General features: G+C 32.4%; 2 protein-coding genes across 2 annotated transcripts; both read right to left on the reverse strand.

Annotated features, from left to right (window-relative positions):
* Nucleotides 1-1189: 1189 nt before the first annotated feature.
* LOC134709463 (eggshell protein-like) lies at nucleotides 1190-4150 on the reverse strand. The gene is made up of 4 exons (XM_063569621.1): nucleotides 4047-4150; nucleotides 3754-3826; nucleotides 2472-2861; nucleotides 1190-1393 (listed from the first exon to the last, which is right to left on the reverse strand). The coding sequence occupies exons 2-4, from the start codon at nucleotides 3812-3814 to the stop codon at nucleotides 1383-1385; spliced, it is 462 nt and encodes a 153-aa protein (XP_063425691.1). The 5' UTR covers nucleotides 3815-3826; nucleotides 4047-4150; the 3' UTR covers nucleotides 1190-1382.
* A 10736-nt stretch (nucleotides 4151-14886) lies between these two features.
* Nucleotides 14887-17188, reverse strand: LOC134709465 (uncharacterized). Its single transcript, XM_063569622.1, has 4 exons — nucleotides 17055-17188; nucleotides 16824-16932; nucleotides 15521-15717; nucleotides 14887-15005 (listed from the first exon to the last, which is right to left on the reverse strand). The coding sequence occupies exons 2-4, from the start codon at nucleotides 16930-16932 to the stop codon at nucleotides 14988-14990; spliced, it is 324 nt and encodes a 107-aa protein (XP_063425692.1). The 5' UTR covers nucleotides 17055-17188; the 3' UTR covers nucleotides 14887-14987.
* Nucleotides 17189-18876: the final 1688 nt, after the last annotated feature.

Raw genomic sequence — 18876 nt, forward strand, 5'->3', positions numbered from 1 at the left:
ACACTATACGTTCTGTCAGTAATAATTAAATAAGGCAATTCGAAGATAATCTTATCAATGAATATAACAAAAGCTTTTATTCACCGTCACTACAACGTTGAATAAAAAAAGAGACAACCAAAACATGTGCATATATACATGCAACTATCAAATTAACACATACCAGATAAAAAAGTGTATGATGAAAAATCAGACTGCAATGTATTTTGTTGTCTATATCAACCAAAAGTATTGATCAGTTTCTTTCTTCTGTCGTTATCTGAATTACAAGTAAATGTGGGTTGAATATATAAAAGAAAACAAAACAAGAGGATTAATTCTGACATGCCTTGCAAATTAAATTTAAACGATTTTTAACATTTGATAGATCTTGGTGTAAACCGATGTAATAATTTCGAGAGTTTTAGCGCTGAAAACAGAGATAAGTTTCTACACACGTATACTTTTTATCGTACTAGGACTGGGGAATTAACCAATTAATTTACAGGTACTACGGGTATAAAACTTTACTCAATAAAAAAAGTTTGCTCGAAACACAAAATCAAGCATTTTGATTTGTTCCGAATTTTGAGTCGGAGTACGACTATCGTTTTCCAAATCTTCACGACCGTAAGTCAGTATTTTGTGCTTTGAGCAAAAGTGTTGAACTCCAAATAATTGGGAGAATAAAATTTCTTCTTCTAATTATTTTTGTGGTTTTTTTTCTATGTCTTACCCAACTATACTAAAATAACATGTGCTACTTGTTTGTTATCGATTGCTTGTTTATCAACAGCGGCCACTGATAATATATATGAACCCTTTTCAACCTTCGTAAAATTTGGGTGTCACATGTGGAGTAAGATATGCTTACCCTTCCAGAGCAGCAGAGATTAACCCAAGTTTTTGGTACGGTTCGTGCTGTTTGGTCTTTAGTTTTCTATGTTGTGTCTTGTATATTGTAATTTGTCTGTTTGTCTTTTTATTTTTTAGTAATTGCGTTGACAATTCATTTTGGATGAGTTTGACTTCCTTTTGGTATCTTTCGCCCTCTTTGACATTTTACTACTATGCTTATTGGACGGTTGCAAGGAATCATTGTATGGTATAATCAGTGCGAGTGTCCCTTTGTCTTTTGGTAAAAATATAAATATTCTCATATTTGGCGTCGGGATTTTATAAAAGAATATATAAATCTCTGAACATAGTCTATTTATAGTGGAAGAGTAACATTTATTCTTTCACGTGGATCTGCAGAATTTGTGAAAATAGTTACCTTATTTACAATTATTTTTTGGGGGATCAAAAAATTTTATTATAAAAAATAAACATAAACAATTGAGTGTTTTCTAAAATCTTCTGTTGTCTTCAGCCTCGTTGTGCCATCCTTATTAGTGTTTCACCTAATAGCTTCCTACAATTCACGAAAAGAAGAATAAACAATATGATGAATTCTATATAACTGTTTTAAGAATTTTATATACTGTTTTCATCATAGGCTATTACTTTAAAAATTACTCAAAAACGATAAAAATATAATCAAAAATTTTGATTCACATGTAATGTTATTTCTAAATCACAAATTTTCTTTCAAAATTTCAGAGAGTTTTATTAAGTTTAAAATTTTTAAAAACTTTAACTCCATATTGTATCTAGATGATAACTGAAACAACTAGTTAGATATTCATCAGAAAATAAGAATAATCCCTAATATCATAATTATGCTAAAAACGGTATGTTGGTGATGAAAAGGCTTCTGTTCAAGTTTCATAAAAGGATTTATTGATGTCTTAAAAAAAACTTAAACTCCAGACTTACCCTATATGATGAAGATGCCGACGGAATTGAGTATCGCTATGTTTCGTTCTACTTGCCAGACAAAATAACAAAAAAAATGTCTATGTGTGTATGATTTTTTAAGGAGGCTCAGAAAAAAATTAAACATATTTATTTCAGTACAATTTTATTTATTACTGTATTAGTTGTTACTTTATCTTAAAGTACAAAAATCATTCAAACAAATCAATTTGTTTTTGCCCCAGATGACTTTTGAAATATATGTATCATTGAAAAAGCTCCAAATTATCTCCTTTGAGTGCAAAATTGCCATTTTTTTGGTATTAAAATTGAAATATCTTTTTTTAAATCAAGGGTGGCCTATATTTTTTTCATTATTATTTTCAAATAAGCTGTACGTAAACTTGACTATTGTGATTTTTCAACGATTTCTGTAATTTAGTTCTTTTTTTTATTTCGATATTACCTCTATTTCTCTTATCAGTTCAACCGAAAATAAGTACGTTTACAAAAATGTATGCTTCTTTCGAATTTAGATTGTGAGCGTAAATGGACGGTGACCCCATTTTTTTATTTTATTTTTCTATCAAGTATAAGTTCATTCATTAAAAATACAGCGAAATCCTATATTAAGAAAAAAAACTGATTTAGACCCTTAAGAATTTAAAAGAAGTAAATAATGAGGAATAACAAACCTGTCTTAAATCCTTTGATACCATATGCACCTCCCATATTTCCAAGTCCGTTGTTTAAAAATATCGGGTAACTTCCGAAATCTTGATTCCCCATTCCGAAACCATCGTCATGATTGTTCCATCCTTCAAATCCAAAATCCATTATTCCTTTATAATGTCCAATATTTCCACCATTAAATTGTCCTCCCATTCCACCTTTGAAATATCCTCCGAGTCCACCTTTCTGATATCCACCCATTAATCCGCGGTTCTGAAATCCACCAACTCCAACATTGAGATATCCATCATTGAACATGTCGTTCTGATTTCCATATCCCATCATGCCAAAGTTTGAGTTCATTGGTCCATACCCTACAAATCTCTGGTATCCAGACTGAGGTTCAAAACTTCCTACAATTTTAAGTGTTTTAAAGTATTTATCTGAAAAATTTCATATTTTAAAACTACTTTGTTTTATTTTATGGGGAATCAGGATGCACGAAAAAATCCACACACCAAACGTTCGTTAAGGGAGAGGGTAGGTGACAGCATCGAAACCTCAAGCACTAATCATACGAACATCAGGTGTACATGAATCAGTCAGGCTTGAAAAGTTTTCAATGGAAAGTACGGTTAGTATGTTAGATTTTTGTCCACATCATTTAAAACAATTCTTTCTTTTTCTACCAAAAAATATCACAGTACAATTGATTACAGGAGTTCAATCACAAGTTATTACTTTCAACTGTGGTATATATTGGCACATTGTAGTTGTTACCTATAAAAAAAAAAATTTTTTTGTCAAAACTATGAATATGTACATCTTATAAAGAAAACATGTGTATTTGTAATATTCAAAGTTGTTTCATGATTGTTTAACACAGCAATATGTAGCGCTGAATATATTTTGTTTTTAAGGAATGCGATAAAAGGATTTAGAACAAAGTAAGTATATTTTAAAAACTTTTTAATATTTGAATTTTTATTATGTTTCGACAAGTTTTTGCATTTAAATGTGATTGACACAGAGGTAGGAGAAATAGGCACAACCTCTTTTTACTGCTTAAATTGTCTCAGATTTTAACAAAACAAGAATATAACAACTGATTGCCATTTTCTGATCATTTTGTACTCCTGATAAAGTGTAATACTCCATCTCGATATAAAGCAAACAGTTATATCATTCTCGTTTGCAATCGAGGAATATTTACTGTATGTACTTCAAATATGAAATATTTTAACCCACAAATCAATACCTTTGCTGAAATTATGATTTTGACAAACCATTTAGTTTTTAATTTACCTTTGTAGAATGTAGCAGAGACACAGGCAAAGAGGGTAGTGACTACAACCGAACTCAACATTTTCGTCTGTATCTAAAATTCGAAAATGAGTAGCTATATAGGATGGTCATATATTCGGTTTAAGCATAACTTTAAAAAAATGCAATTCTAAATTTTAAAAAAAATGCAGATTATTGAATATTAATCTATAGCCTGACAAAACATTAAAAAATGTTTTCAAGCAATAAAAGAAGAAAAAATGGATGCAATAAATGTTTTATCATACAAATTGAAAACATTGGAAATTACTTACCTTAGATATTTGACAATTTAAGAGGGGTCTGGATTCACTTGTGATTTGTCCGGTAGAATCTTGCTTCTTTTATATACGTTCAATCGCAGCCGATGTATTAATGCATTAGAACCCATTATTTATAATTCGATTGTCAGAAACAAATTATAAGGATGCAGCAATTAAATATGGTCTTTTGTTCTAGCAGTCTAAAACTATAAAGGTACGGGAAATTGTGGTTAAGTATATGGTGGTCGGAAACATAAAACGTAATAAACCCTACGAACTGTTTCTTGTGACATTGACACCTTATGTGTTTAATTACAACATAAATGTCTTCACAGCATTTAAAACAACGACTTGGTCATATATTGAGGGAAACCTTTAGAACGGACAATTCTTCATTTTTATTTGAATAATTGCATTTTGACAATTATCTTTGTTCTTGTTTTTATTAGATAGTAGTTATTAAATATATCAACCGGAAATGTTGTATACACAAATTACTATATTTCTCAACACTATCGTTACTATTAACATTTGTGTTGGTTATATTGAGTGAATATATCCCTCCCACTGTGTTAATATATACCAGTACTGAATGTACATCAAACTCAAAATGTGAACCTGCAAATTTTTCTTTGTTTTAAGCAAAAAATAACTAAAAAATTTCTATCTATTTATGACTATTGTCCGCCTTTTCGTATTTTTCCTTTGTTTTTCTTCAAAATGTTAATTTTGATTGTCACATTTGTATCATACATTTACAAATTTGAACAAACTGAAAAAACAAACCTGATCTGCGCGAATGCAAATGTGTACAAAATATATGAGTCAAATTAAATGTATCAAACTAACAATGGATTTTCAATTAACAACTGATCTTATAAATTCGGACTTAAAAAATAATCAATGTCGAAACTTTATGTGAATCAGTGAAACAAGAAATTGGAATATAGGTCAATGGTTCTTTGTTGGTCAGCGATGTACTAAATATTACGATTATGTAGACCAAAAGTAGTTACTTGATGATACTATAAAATGAGTGGAAACTGGCCGAATAACACTAAAAGTAAAATCACAAAAATACTGATCGCAGAGGAAAATCTAATCGGACAGTCTATAATCACATGGCAAAATCAAATGTCAAAACACATCAAAAACGAATGGACAAGAACTGTCATATTCCTGACTTGGTACCCGCATTACACTAAGTAACAATGTTAAATAAACAATAAAATTGAATTATGGTCAAGTGACTTCTGGCAGGCAGATATGTGACCATTATTTCCTGTTAACAAACCTATGATTTTTTCAAAAAACTAAGGATTTTTTATCCAAGGCATAGATTATAGAGGGTTGCTGCTCACAAGGAAGCTATTAAACCAAGAGTTCCAAATGGTGAAGTTGAAATTATCCCTTCGTAAATTTTACGTACGCCATCACGAGTTGTTTGACCGTTGTGGAATAACCGATTCACAAATGATATCGGATATGTTCCTAACGTCGTAATTACAATCCCCTTCTCTATCATGAATGTGACCTACCGAATTAGACTATTTACAAGATTTTTTATCACATAAGCAACACGACGAGTGCCACATGTGGAGCAGGATTTGCTTACCCTTCCGGAGCACCTGAGATCACCCCTGGTTTTTGGTGGGGTTCGTGTTGTTTATTCTTTAGTATTTATGTTGTGACGAGTGTACTATTGTCTGTCTGTTTGTCTTTTTAGCCATGGCGTTATCAGTTTATTTTCGAGTTATGAGTTTGACTGTCCCTTTGATATCTTTCGTCCCTTTTTTACCTTAGCCGTATTTGGAACATTTTTTGGGGGTGGGTGGGGGTGTTGGTTGTGTCCTCAATGCACTTCTACGTTGTACTTATTTAGCTTTATAACTATTTTGATATGAGAGTCACTGATGAGTCTAATGAAAACGAATCGCAAGTCTGGCGTAAAAAAATATAATCCTGGTTCTTTTGATAACCAATAATAGTAATTCTAGATAAAATACAGTTAACCTGTATGTGTCAGGATCTGCATTATTGCAACAAGTTTGAGCACTTAATGCTGGTTGATAAGTTACAAAAATGAAACTTAAGTAAGACGACGCCTTGTGAGACAGACATATAATACAAAACATGAATTAACAGATCAAATACAATTGAGGTTTTGTCTATATCAACTGCTGAATGCAAAATGAAACAAATTGCTGTTTTGAAAAAAAGGGGTCCATGAACTCGTTTTCAAATTAAATCAGTTTGAATGATAAAAATCAGTCGAAAAATGCATCTTTTCCCGATATGTCATAGTTTGACGTCGCGAAAATAACATTTTACGTTAGCAACGTCATTACCTCCCCTGTAACTGTATCGTATGCCCTTAAAGGCCGAAACAGAGATTTGAACTATGTCTACAAGTGTTACTCAGCTCCAACGTTGATTTTTTTTAACTCATCATTAAAATTGCGGCCACCAACTGACGCTTTACAAACGTCGCTTTTTGAAATAAATAAAGTCCTATGTTTATGCTGTATCGTATCATCATGATAGGTATACATGTATATGTAAAAATCGACATGTCAATATCTTCCGATTTGGAAGACGAGAGGTTTCGTTGAAGTGTTTATAATAAGTGGACACATTATTTAATTAAGAACGGAGTTCTGACACCAGTCACGGCAAATGAAAATTTCCAAAAGTCCAAATGGTAAGTTTTCAACATATTCCAGTAAATTAATTGTAAATACGCAGAAAACATTTGAAAATAAATTTATAACTTCATTCTAGTGACGAATTTAAGAAGCGTTGGATCCAGAAAAACAAACCATAGAAACATCAAATAGAGAATCTGAAATCATCGTCTACAGATCTTAGTTGGTCTATGGCCTTCACTTAAAACTATTTTGAAAGTTTTTACGTTTTTATTTGCCAGTTTGTACGAATAAATTCCCAAAAAGTCCTTTGGGTCCACATCTTCCAGGCCATATCCCATCATAATATTAGGACACAGTAGAAAACAAACCATGTTCAATAAGGCAGATAATTGTTCTTCCATCAAAATATTGAGTACGATTTATCGTTCTTTGACTCAATAATTAACCAAGCAAATTATTGGATTTGGTTTTCGAACATAAATGAGTATACTCCAATAAGATAGCAACTAATGACAACCATAACCAACCCGATACAGCATTTTTTTAGGAATAATTTTCAAAAGAAGATAAAGTACACAAATATTTCTGATGAAAAGAAAAATTAAAAGTGGATGCCTGTCAGTGTATAAATAGTGTACAAATAGACCTGCCATGTATTTAGTTGTCTACACCAACCAAATAAATTGATCAGTTTCTTTCACATGGGTTTATCTGAATGCACGTACATGTAGGTTGAATATACAAGAAAACAAAACAAAAGGATTAATTCTGACAGGCCAAGCAAATTATATGTACAGGATTTGAAAAGTTAATGGATCTTGGTGTAATCTGATGCAATTATTTCCACATGTATTTCGGACTAAACATTTTTTTTGGGTCCTCTCCTATTTTTCTAATCAACATATTTTTTTTTTAGCTTTATTATGATAACACTTATTTTCGTATTTTTCTGTGTAAGACTTACACAGGTATGCTATTTATCGTACTCAGGATCAGCAATGTATTAGGCCTACGGTTATCAAACTTTATTCAGTATTTGGAGTATAGAATGTGTGCACAAAATCTAGCATTTAGTACTATAATGTAAAAAAAAAAGTGGTATGATTATCAATGAGACAACTGTCCACAAGAGACCAAAATGAAACAGACATTAACAACTACAGGTCGCCGTATGGCCTTCAACAATGAGCAAAGCCCATACCGCATAGTCAGCTAATGCTTTTATTTTTATACCACAAATCAGAAGTTTGTGTTTTGAGCACTTATTTTGTACACAGAATATTTGGGAGGGAATAAATTCTTCTGTTATTCTATGTTGAAGTCCCCTCCCTTAATTCTAAAATCCGTAATGTTTGTGTTTGTTTTTCGAATAACTACACTTATTTCCTTGTTTTTGCTGTGTTATACTTAGTATGGTGTTCATTAGAAAGACGAATGAAAGACAATGCGTGGTTCCTTTGTACTGTTTGAGGGTTGACCTAGGTTGTTTTTCGTGTTCGTTTTTATTCTGTGGTTAGTCACTACTTCGGTATTGACATGTATATCTATATATGGTCATTTTTATAAATTTACTGTTTGCAAAAGTATGAACTTATCTAAATACTAAGGATGTTCATATATTAGACAGCTCACTTAAGCCTTATTTGGCACAACTTTGAGGAATCTTTGGTCATCAACTTTGTTTGGCTTTCTTCATCATTTTGACCAGAGCGTCATTGATGAATCTTTTGTAAACGAAATACGCGTCTGGCATATTAAATTATAAGCCTGGTCCCTTTGATAACTATTAGAATGTCGAAATAATCTATTGTATTGTTTATTTGTGTATTTCTGTCCTAAATGGTCTTCCATTTATATGTAGTCCTGTCATTCTAGTGTTATATTTAATATTGCCAAAAAAGCTCGATGTTTGGCTAGCCACAAAACCAGGTTCAACTCACCATTTTTCTTAAAATGTCCTGTACCAAGTCAAGAAAATGTTGTTATCTTATATATTCGGCCTCATATCTTGACTTACATCTAGAAATTGACAATGAAGGCCGGTTGAAAACAAAACTTTACGACAAAAAGATGAGTTCATCTTTCGAATTGTGAGTTTTCAATTTCTAAGTAGCAACATTCCAACAGAACCTGCATACGACGTCTATATGTCCCAATGGATACGATATTCCCGTGCTTGCATTTCCTATCATGATTTTCTTGATAGAGGGTTGCTGTTCACAAGGAAGCTATTAAACCAAGAGTTCCAAATGGTGAAGTTGAAATCATCCCTTCGTAAATATTACGGACGCCATCACGAGTTGGTTGACCGTTATGGAATAACCGATTCACAAATGATATCGGATATGTTCCTTACGTCGTTACTACAATTCCCTTCCCTTTCATGAATGTAACCAACCGAATAAGACTATTTACCAAATTTGTTATCACATAAGCAACACTACGGGTGCCACATGTGGAGCAGGATCTTCTTACCCTTCCGGAGCACCTGCGACCACCCTTAGTTTTTGGTGGGGTTCGTGTTGCTTATTCTTTCGTTTTTTATGTTGTGTCATGTGTACTATTGTTTGTCTGTTTGTCTTTTTCATTTTAGGCATGGCGTTGTCAGTTTATTTTCGATTTATGAGATTGACTGTCCCTCTGGTCTCTTTCCTCCCTCTTTTATAGTTCGTTTCTGTGTGTGTATTTGCGGTGTTTTGTCTGATGCTTGGTCCGTTTCTGTGTGTGTTGCGTTTCGGTGTTGTGTCGTTGTTCTCCTCTTATATTTAATGCGTTTCCCTCGGTTTTGGTTTGTTATCCCGATTTTGTTTTTTGTGCATGGATTTATGAGTTTTGAACAGCGGTATACTACTGTTGCCTTTATGTATTGTCGTTTGGTTTTTTGTTGCACTTCAGTGTTTCTGTTGTTTCATTACTTTCCTCTTATAGTTTATGTCTTTCCCTCAGTTTTAGTTTGTAACCGATTTTTTTTCTCTATACAATAAATGACTTACAAACAGTGGTATACTACTGTTGTCTTTACTGTTCTTTTATAAATGATTCCTATGTCCCTAAATATAATATTTTGATTGAAAAGCATTTCCAAATGAGGTGCTAAAAGGACGCATGCAGTCATTGCCTATATAAACCCATCATAGATACCAGGATTAAATTTTGTATTGACGCCAGACGCGCGTTTCGTCTACAAAAGACGTTCGAAACCTAAAAAGGTAAAAAGGCCAAAAAAGTACAAAGTTGAAGATCATTAAGGACCAAAATTCCTAAAAGTTTCTATAATACAGCTAAGGTAAACTGTTCTTGAGGTAGAAAAGCCTTAGTATTTCAAAAAATCAAATATCAATGATAATTCATGTCAGCACAGTAGTGCTGACTTCTGAGCTGGTGATACCTTCGGGGAAGTAAAACTCAACCAGCAGTGGCATCGACCCAGTGGTTGTAAATAAACTCATCATATATTCCAGGATTGGATTTTGTATTTACGCCAGACGCACATTTTTTCTACAAAAGACTCATCAGTGACGCTCGAAACCAAAATCAAAGCACTGTAAGCGCTGTAGGCAGTTTGCCAAAAACCAAGGCAAACATCAATCTAATTAAAATTAAATCCTTTAAATGCTCCTGTTCTGATATTTCGCGCATCAAGCCTTGATGCGCGACATATCAGAACAGGAGCAATTAAAGGATTTGATTTTAATTAGATTGAGGCAAACATAATCATGAAAACTGTGGCAATGTTGCTTCAATTTTATTTTAAGATTTAAAAGAACAAACATTTAAATTCATATATTGTACATTGATGTCCATTTAATGAAGGCATATGTTATCAAGTTTTTCAAAAACAACCCATATATCAAGTATAATTTTTTCATGGTCATGAGTCTGCAGTGGTACAAGTTCGCAATGATTGTGCAGCAGTTCTTCTAGTTGATAGTTAACGTTGGTATTAGTTGACTGTTAGTAGTTCGAGTTGACTTCAGTACGAGCTTGTAAAAGTATGAATGGACTTGCTTTCCTGGAAAGAAAACAAACTGAGTTTGTGATCTACAGTACAAAAGTTAAGATACACAAATCAGACAAATGTTTACAACTACAACGATCAAAGGTGATGTCTGACTGACCTGCTCATAGTCAATGTAAATGACCCCCACCTTCACCCCAAGTCCATGATGTCTAAGTTTGGAATGAAATGACAGGTAATTAACAAACAGTTGGTCAAAAATTCTTTGGCTTGAAAGATATGTTTCTTTAAAATGAGCCATATACCAGAAATAATTCAAAATATACTTAGTAATCAAGGTAAATTCTTTAAACCTACTCATTTTTTTCGATAAATAAAATGTCATTATAAACAAGAAATAATTGTAACATAATGCTGTTACGAAGTCTCCCAAACAAAGCTCCCATAATTATTGGCCAATGTCTGGTACACATTGGTTAAGTCAAGCGAAATGATATGCATATGCATATGCGATGCCTATGAGATTGACCTTGTATGTCATTCAACTCTAGGAGTTGGTATCTCAATCTTTTACAAGTTCTCAAAACACACACAAGAGGTGGTGGGTGACCCTAGGGACTACCCCTATGTTTCATTTGATTTTTTATATTGTCCCATACATGTTCATATATGGTTTAGGGGTAAGGATCTCGACCGTTATCAAGTTTTCAAACAGGAGGAGGTGGGGTGACCCTAGTAACTTCCCCTATATTTCATTTGATTTGTTATATTGTCCAATACATGAATATATTTGGTTGAGGGGTGGAGATCTCATCTGTTTCAAATTTGTCAAACAGGAGGGGGTAGGGTTACGCTAAGGACTCTCTTTATATTTTATTTGATAATTCTTTTGTCCAATACATGAACATATATGGTTTAATTTAAAGGTGGGGATCTCGACTGTTTCCAAGTTCTCAAACAGGAGGGGTGGGGTGACTGCAGGGACTTCCCCTATACTGTGGATTGATTAATATTCGTTGGATGCCAATTTTCGTGGATTTCGTGGGTAAAGGAAAACAACGAATTTAAATGTTCAACGAAGTGCAAATTTTCTAAAGGAATGCATGTGAACTTTGTCAGAACCACGAATTTAAATATCCACGAATATGCAAGTTTTCCTCTATCCACGAAAATTGGTACCCACGAAAATAAATGAATCCACAGTATTTCATTTAATTAAGAGGTGAGGGTCTCACCTGTTTTCAAAGTTCTCAAACAGAAGGAGTGAGGTAACCGTAGGGACTCTCGCTGTATTTCATTTGATTTGTTATATAGTCCCATACATGAGGATCTCGACTGTTTCCAAGTTCTCCAACAGGGGGGTGTACAGTAAACCTAGGAACTCCCCCCTATAATTCATTTGATTTGTTATATTGGCCTATACATGAATATATATGGTTTAAGGGTGGGGATCTCGACCGTTTCCAAGTTCTCAAACAGGAGGGGTGGGTTGACCCCCAGGAACTCTCCCTATATTTCATTTGATCTATTGCATTGTCCCATACATGAATATATATGAATTAGAGGTAGGGATCTCGACCGTTTCAAATTTCCCAAGCAGGAGGGGCGGGTGACCCTATGGACTCCCCTTATATTTCATTTGATTAGTTATATTGTCCCATACATGAAAAAATATGGTTTAGGGTCGGGAATCTCGACTGTTTCCAAGTACTAAAACAAGAGGGGGTGGGATGACCCTATTGACTTCCCCTATATTTCATTTGATTAGTTATATAGTCCCATACATGAATGTATATGGTTTGGGGGTTGGGATCTCATCCGTTTCAAAGTTATCAAACAGGAGGGGTTAAGGGTGGCCCAAAGGAGTCACCTATATATCATATGAATTTGTGAAAATAATGTTAAAAACTTCCAACTATTTTAACTGACTTCTCAAAATTGAGAAAAAAATACCCATTGAAATTGCAGATCTATTTTTACACTTTAAAAGCATCTTACTTGCATTACAAACATTTATCACTGATAAAGAAAATTTAAATTTGAGTTTCTGTACAAAATAGTTTCTGCTTTTTCTTTCTTTTACATTAATCTTTGGTTTTCAATTCTAGATTTTATACTTGTTTACCATGCATAGATTTTTTCACCTGTCTTGATTTTTTATTAGTTGATCGCCAAAACCCAGAATTACTCTTACTCGCTTCCGGTATCGGATCCGATATTATAATTGTCTACGGCATCAATGTTGTTTTTGCCAGTCAGATCGATTTGACTCGTATTTTCACATTATTTGTCGGCGATTTTCTGTAAAAAGACAGCGGTTGAACAAAATGAACATCGCTGTCGTGAATAATAATATTAAAAATAAGTTTAGAGATCGTTTATTTGGAGACTTTGGTAAAAAGGTTTGCAAAATTATTTTTTATTTAATTTTCTTTTGAGTGGTAGGTCCATCGGGCATGTCGGGCGTCGGACCTGTGCTAATTTGAACCCTTGGACTCGGATCTAAATTAAAAAGATACGAAAATTTCGTCTTCTATAATTCAAAATTGCCGCCAACAGCATTAAGTAATAGACTACTGACGTAGTTGACTACGTATTGATGACAAACAATATTCCTACGACTTTTGCCATTTGGGAAATCTAACTACTTGTCTTTATAGATTTTCGGCGATTTAATATTTCATAAATTTGTTCTGCGACAGCTTAGTCAAAAGATCGGGGGACAATAAACTACATAAGGATTTCTAATGTGCTCTACTTCCTATGTGCAACTTCAAAACTTTTGGGTGATTGGACGATCTTTTAAGGTTTTTCTGGTCATATGTTTTGTAATCCAGAATTACAAGTATGAGAAAACTGTCCAATTAGTTATAAATAACATAATATCCAGCTAGATAATAACAATGGCACATATTTCAGCATTTTTTGGGTACAACACAAATCTAGGTTGCTCGCATAAGGCAGCTTAACTGCCTAAAAAGTACGAAGTTGAAGACCATTGAGGACCAACATTCCTAAAAGTTTTGCCAAATACAGCTAAGGTAATCTATTCCTTAGGCAGAAAAACCTAAGTATTTCAAAAATTAAATGGTTTTGTAAACAACGAATTTATAAATATTACCGCATCAATATATATCTATATTCTACAAATTGTAGTTATCACAAACTTTTTGTCTTGACATTTGATTTTAAGGTATAATTCTGTTTACGTTGTCTTTTCAAGTAACCTCATATCAATGGCCCAGTGTTTTATTTTTGCCTCTTGTCCAAGATGTTAAATCACAAACTGGTTTCTACCTTCAACTAATTTCTATCGGTTCAAAACATATCATTTGCAGCTTTTTATGTATTGATTTTTTTGGTTTTTCTTTAACACACGATCAAATTATAAGAACCAAGATGGTATATCCTTGAGTATGCTGTTGATGTGTTTCCTTAGGTTTTAATTTGTAACCCTAATTTTATTTTCTCTCAATCGATTTATGACTTTCGAACAGCGGGTATACTACTGTTGCCTTTTTTACCGTGAGACTATTAACAGTTCGGCAATGTATGTCATGTGTCAGTATTATTAATCAACAAATCAAATATCTGTAAATACAAAAGCCATATCTATCATGCAATTTTGTAAACATAGCATGTGTGCTTTCAATTTCTAGTTTATCAACAGCGGCCACTGATAAAATATATGCACCCTTTTCAACTTTTGTATAATACTCTGCTTTCTGAAGCGACTGTGTCCAGTGGTCGTTGTATATAATAGTCAGTGTGTTTGTTCTTTCGATCTACCGTCCGTCGAAATTTGTTCGCAACTCTCCCTTACACTGAGACTAGATTTTATTTTACACTTTTAAACATAAGCGTTATCGAATGGCATTTTGCACCTCCAATACTATTTTGATCAAAAGGAATTTTTCGATTACTCATTGCAAAACATAGACTTTGCTATTCTCATAAAAAGGGAAGACATCGTTTAGAATATTATCTTACTATGGAACTTACTTAGACCTTTTTATTTATATAATGTCATTGTAATGTTTTTTTTTATTTGAATATACGGAAAAGGGGGTGGGTGGTAATGCATGAAAACATTGACTTTTTCCCTATTTATAAACTGGATGTGATTTTTTTTTATTCTCTGCTCATTGTTTTCGACTTTTTAATGGAGTCCTGGCATTTAGTCTTTCGTGTGGATCTGCGAAAATTGTGAAATCATTTACTTTGTATACAAATATTTAAACTAATGTTTTAAATGAGAGCAAAATATTTATTATATAGAATAAACAGTTTTTCTAAAATCCTCTGTTGTCGTCAGCCCGGTTTCTCTTCATCCTTTCTCGTGTTTCATTAAGCAGATTTAAATTTCTAAAATTTACAAAAAAGAAGAATTAGGAATAAGATAGACTCGGTAAAACTTTTGTATTTTATCATAATCCATTGTTTTAAAAATTACCCCAAAACAATAAAAATATACTTTTAAAAATTTTATTCAGATGTAATGTTATTTCTTAATCACATTTTGTTTTATTAAAATTCATAGAATTCCATAAAGTTTTGAACAAATTGTAAACTGTAATCTAAGCTTGCTTGAATCTATATGATAACTGCAACAACATGACATAGATATTCATCAAAAAAATTAATAATTATGCTCTGCACATCTGCTCAAGTTTCAAGTTGACAAAAGTATTGATTTCTAAATAAACCAATTAACCACAGACTAACCCTAAATGATAACGCCGCGGACGGATTGAAGTAGCGCTATGGGTCCGTATACAGGCTTGATAAAAATAACTTATAAATTGTATGTACTATCTATTTGACTAACAGTATTTTTTAGTTGATGATCAACATGTGAATAATGGCGAAATATAACTAACCTTTTGATATCTGTTGTTTCCAAATTTTGGATTACCTCCTAAATCTTGCACCCTCATTTCAAAACCAGCGCCATGATTGTTCAATCCTTCAAATCCAGATGGATCAAATCCAGAATCCATCATTTCTTTAAGATATTCAGCATTTCCGTCATTGACTTGTCCGCCCATTCCACCTTTCTGATATCCAACATTTCCACCTTTGAAAGAATTACTGATAGATCAAAGTTTATATTCTTTTAGGAAATCTCTAATTGAAAATGTTATACTGTGTTAAAATGTGCTTTATTGTCGTAATATTACTTTATATCATGCTAATATACATATATGTGTGCTTTCACTTAACTATCAATTGGTAACATTTCTATATAAATCTGTGTTTTGTGAAGAATAAGACCTCGTCCATATTTAAAAAAAATAAATTCTCGGTTTAATTAAGGACAAACTTAAATTAGTAAAAAAAAACGTAATAAAATATGCCAAATGTACTTCTTTCTTTCGGAGTTTTCTTGAGGAACATACATGAGAATGCTTAAGGGGAAGAAAGAAAAATCAATGCATGGTGAGTAAAACTTTTATGATGACAGTCATGGAAAAAAGAAAAATATAATATAAAGGTAATTTTACTCGAGGCAGTGAGAATCTTATTACTGATAAAATGTTATGAAAGTTGTTAAGAAAGTGTCAAATACTAGTATATGATAATGATGTACTAGGGAAATGAATAAGAAAAAAGTCAAAAAGTCATTAAAGTTATTGAGACAATATGTTGATGAAAAAAGAGATTTTCGTACAATAAGTAAAAATTAATGAGTCCATACATTGAATATACAGAATATCCGATTTTTTTAAACCAGAAGAAAAAAAGATTAATTCCCAAAATAATCGGATGTGTTCGGTTACACCACAGGGACTCGGCAGATTAAAATTTTGTAAATCGATGGTTTTAATTTTTAGTCTTTGTTTTCTACCAATGTGTAGTTCACTATCCATATCCGTATACTGAAAAAAGGATTTTTCATTAGTAGAAAACAAAGAAATAGTGTTGTAAACGTCAAATACGTGAATAAAGTAATACTAATAGACAGGAAATACTAAAATAAAATTAAAACCATCGATTTACGAAATTGTAATCTGCTAACCGAGTTCCTGTGATTCACGTAGGTATAAGAAAGTAAGTAATTTACTTTATTGTAGTGAGCTGTGTAAAAACAATGTGTCATACAAATATGTTTAAAAAACCACACCAAAATATACCCGACCCATTATGCCTAAAAGATAAGTCTAGAAATTGTATGCGACTGACCTGAACGTCGACCTAATCTGGAAAAGTCTACACTTATAAAACCATACACACATGTGCACATAAGTCCCAATAAGTACACTATTATTTTCTGCCGCCCGAATAATTGCATCTGAAAACGAAAATGATACAGTTGTTTGCAAAATAATAATAAAAAGAAGTTACTCAGTAAGATGAATTAAAAAATAGTTACTAAAACAACTACAAAATAAAGTACAAATGTAATATCATTACCTTGATAAACAGATTCAAACCTTTACGCTTGAAGTACACAGTGCAGGAATAACTTTGTGGAAACTACAGAATAAATCCTTTTTATAGTCAGACAATAAACAGCAAAACAATTGCGCATTCTATTTGATGTGTTTGAGTTTTTGATTTTGCCATTTGATTAGGGACTTTCCGTTTTGAATTTTCCTCGGAGTTCAGTATTTTTGTAATTCTACTTTTTTTCTAATTAGCTAACAACGACTGATATCGTAATTATTAAAATGTTTTAATAATTTATAAGCTTGGCTTATGAATTATTAAAACATTTTAATAACAATTTTCAGTAAATGTTGAAAGACAGAAAAAACATGAAATTATATAATATGAATCATAGTACTCATCGACTAACAAGAGATTAGCTTTATATATCTGAAAGGAAGCATGAGATATAAAACTATTAGTTTTCAAACCTGCTCCATTGTCAAGTGCCTGTTCCAAGTGAGGAACCTCAACATACGAACACCATATCTTAATGTTTAGGGTTATTTAGAAAACTGAGTGTTGATGGCAGAACTGTGCTTGTTACTATAAAATGTTTTCGCAACTTTTATCGATTCGAAACTATTTTGAGGTTGACTCTTTGCATTGGTAAATAATGTAAATTGCCCTTAAGATGTGCTTTTTCTATGTCGTTGGGTTACTGTCTCATTTTTCTGACTTTTTAATCATTATATGTTTTAATTGTTTTTCTTAGCTCAACTATTCCCACACAATTATCTTTTCGTTGAAAACGTATGTTTTCCTTTTTATTTGTATTGTAGTCCTGTAATATTATATTATGTTGTCATTTCAATGTTATATTTAACTTTGCCATTAAAGTGCGAGGTTTGGCATGCTATGAAACTAGGTTCAACCCACCACTTTTATTCCCCTTTAAAAGTGTCCTGTACCAAGTCAGGAAGATGGTCATTGTTATATTATTGTTCGATTCTCTGTGTGTTGCATTTTAACGTTGAGTCGTTTGTGTTTCCTCTTATTTTTGACATATTGAGATAAGACGTGGCACGGTACTTGTCTATCCCAAATTCATGTATTTGGTTTTCATGTTATATTTGTTAATCTCGTGGTGTTTTGTCTGATGCTTGGTCCGTTTCTGTGTGTGTTGCGTTTCGGTGTTGTGTCGTTGTTCTCCTCTTATATTTAATGCGTTTCGCTCGGTTTTGGTTTGTTACCCCGATTTTGTTTTTTGTCCATGGATTTATGAGTTTTGAACAGCTGTATACTACTGTCTTTATTTCCTTTATCTATTATGGACTTTAGCAGATTATCTTTACAATGGACAATAATTGCTTAATCTGTTCTTACATTTATTTCTTTATTATTCTGTTTTATATACTATTTTAAAATAATTTATAAATGTTCTTTAAACATAAACACCGGGCTCAATATTGTAACATCGTAACGATACTTGTGCATCTCATAATTTTTACAACATTTCTTTAGGCTTGCAATGTTAATTCAGCTTATCAGATTTTCAATATATATTTATGATGGTAACATTATTGGTATTACTTTATTTTTTAAATATTAGATTTAGTAGAAGACTTATAGTGTCTGATCTTTGATATTAGCACTTATTGTTAATGGCAGATCTGTTCTTGTTACTATAAAATGTATTCGCAACTATTATCGAACTTTTAACCCTTAAAAAAAGGTATTGTGTGTTTTCAATTTCACCACAAGAAAGAAATAACAGATTATCTTATTTGACTTATTTCCAGCCTCAACCAATGTTTGTAATGACTCAAGGGGTGACTGGAATACAAAGGGAATAAAAATATCATTT

This window comes from Mytilus trossulus, chromosome 3, assembly GCF_036588685.1.
Source record: "Mytilus trossulus isolate FHL-02 chromosome 3, PNRI_Mtr1.1.1.hap1, whole genome shotgun sequence".
In the NCBI taxonomy this organism is placed as follows: Eukaryota; Metazoa; Mollusca; class Bivalvia; order Mytilida; family Mytilidae; genus Mytilus; species Mytilus trossulus.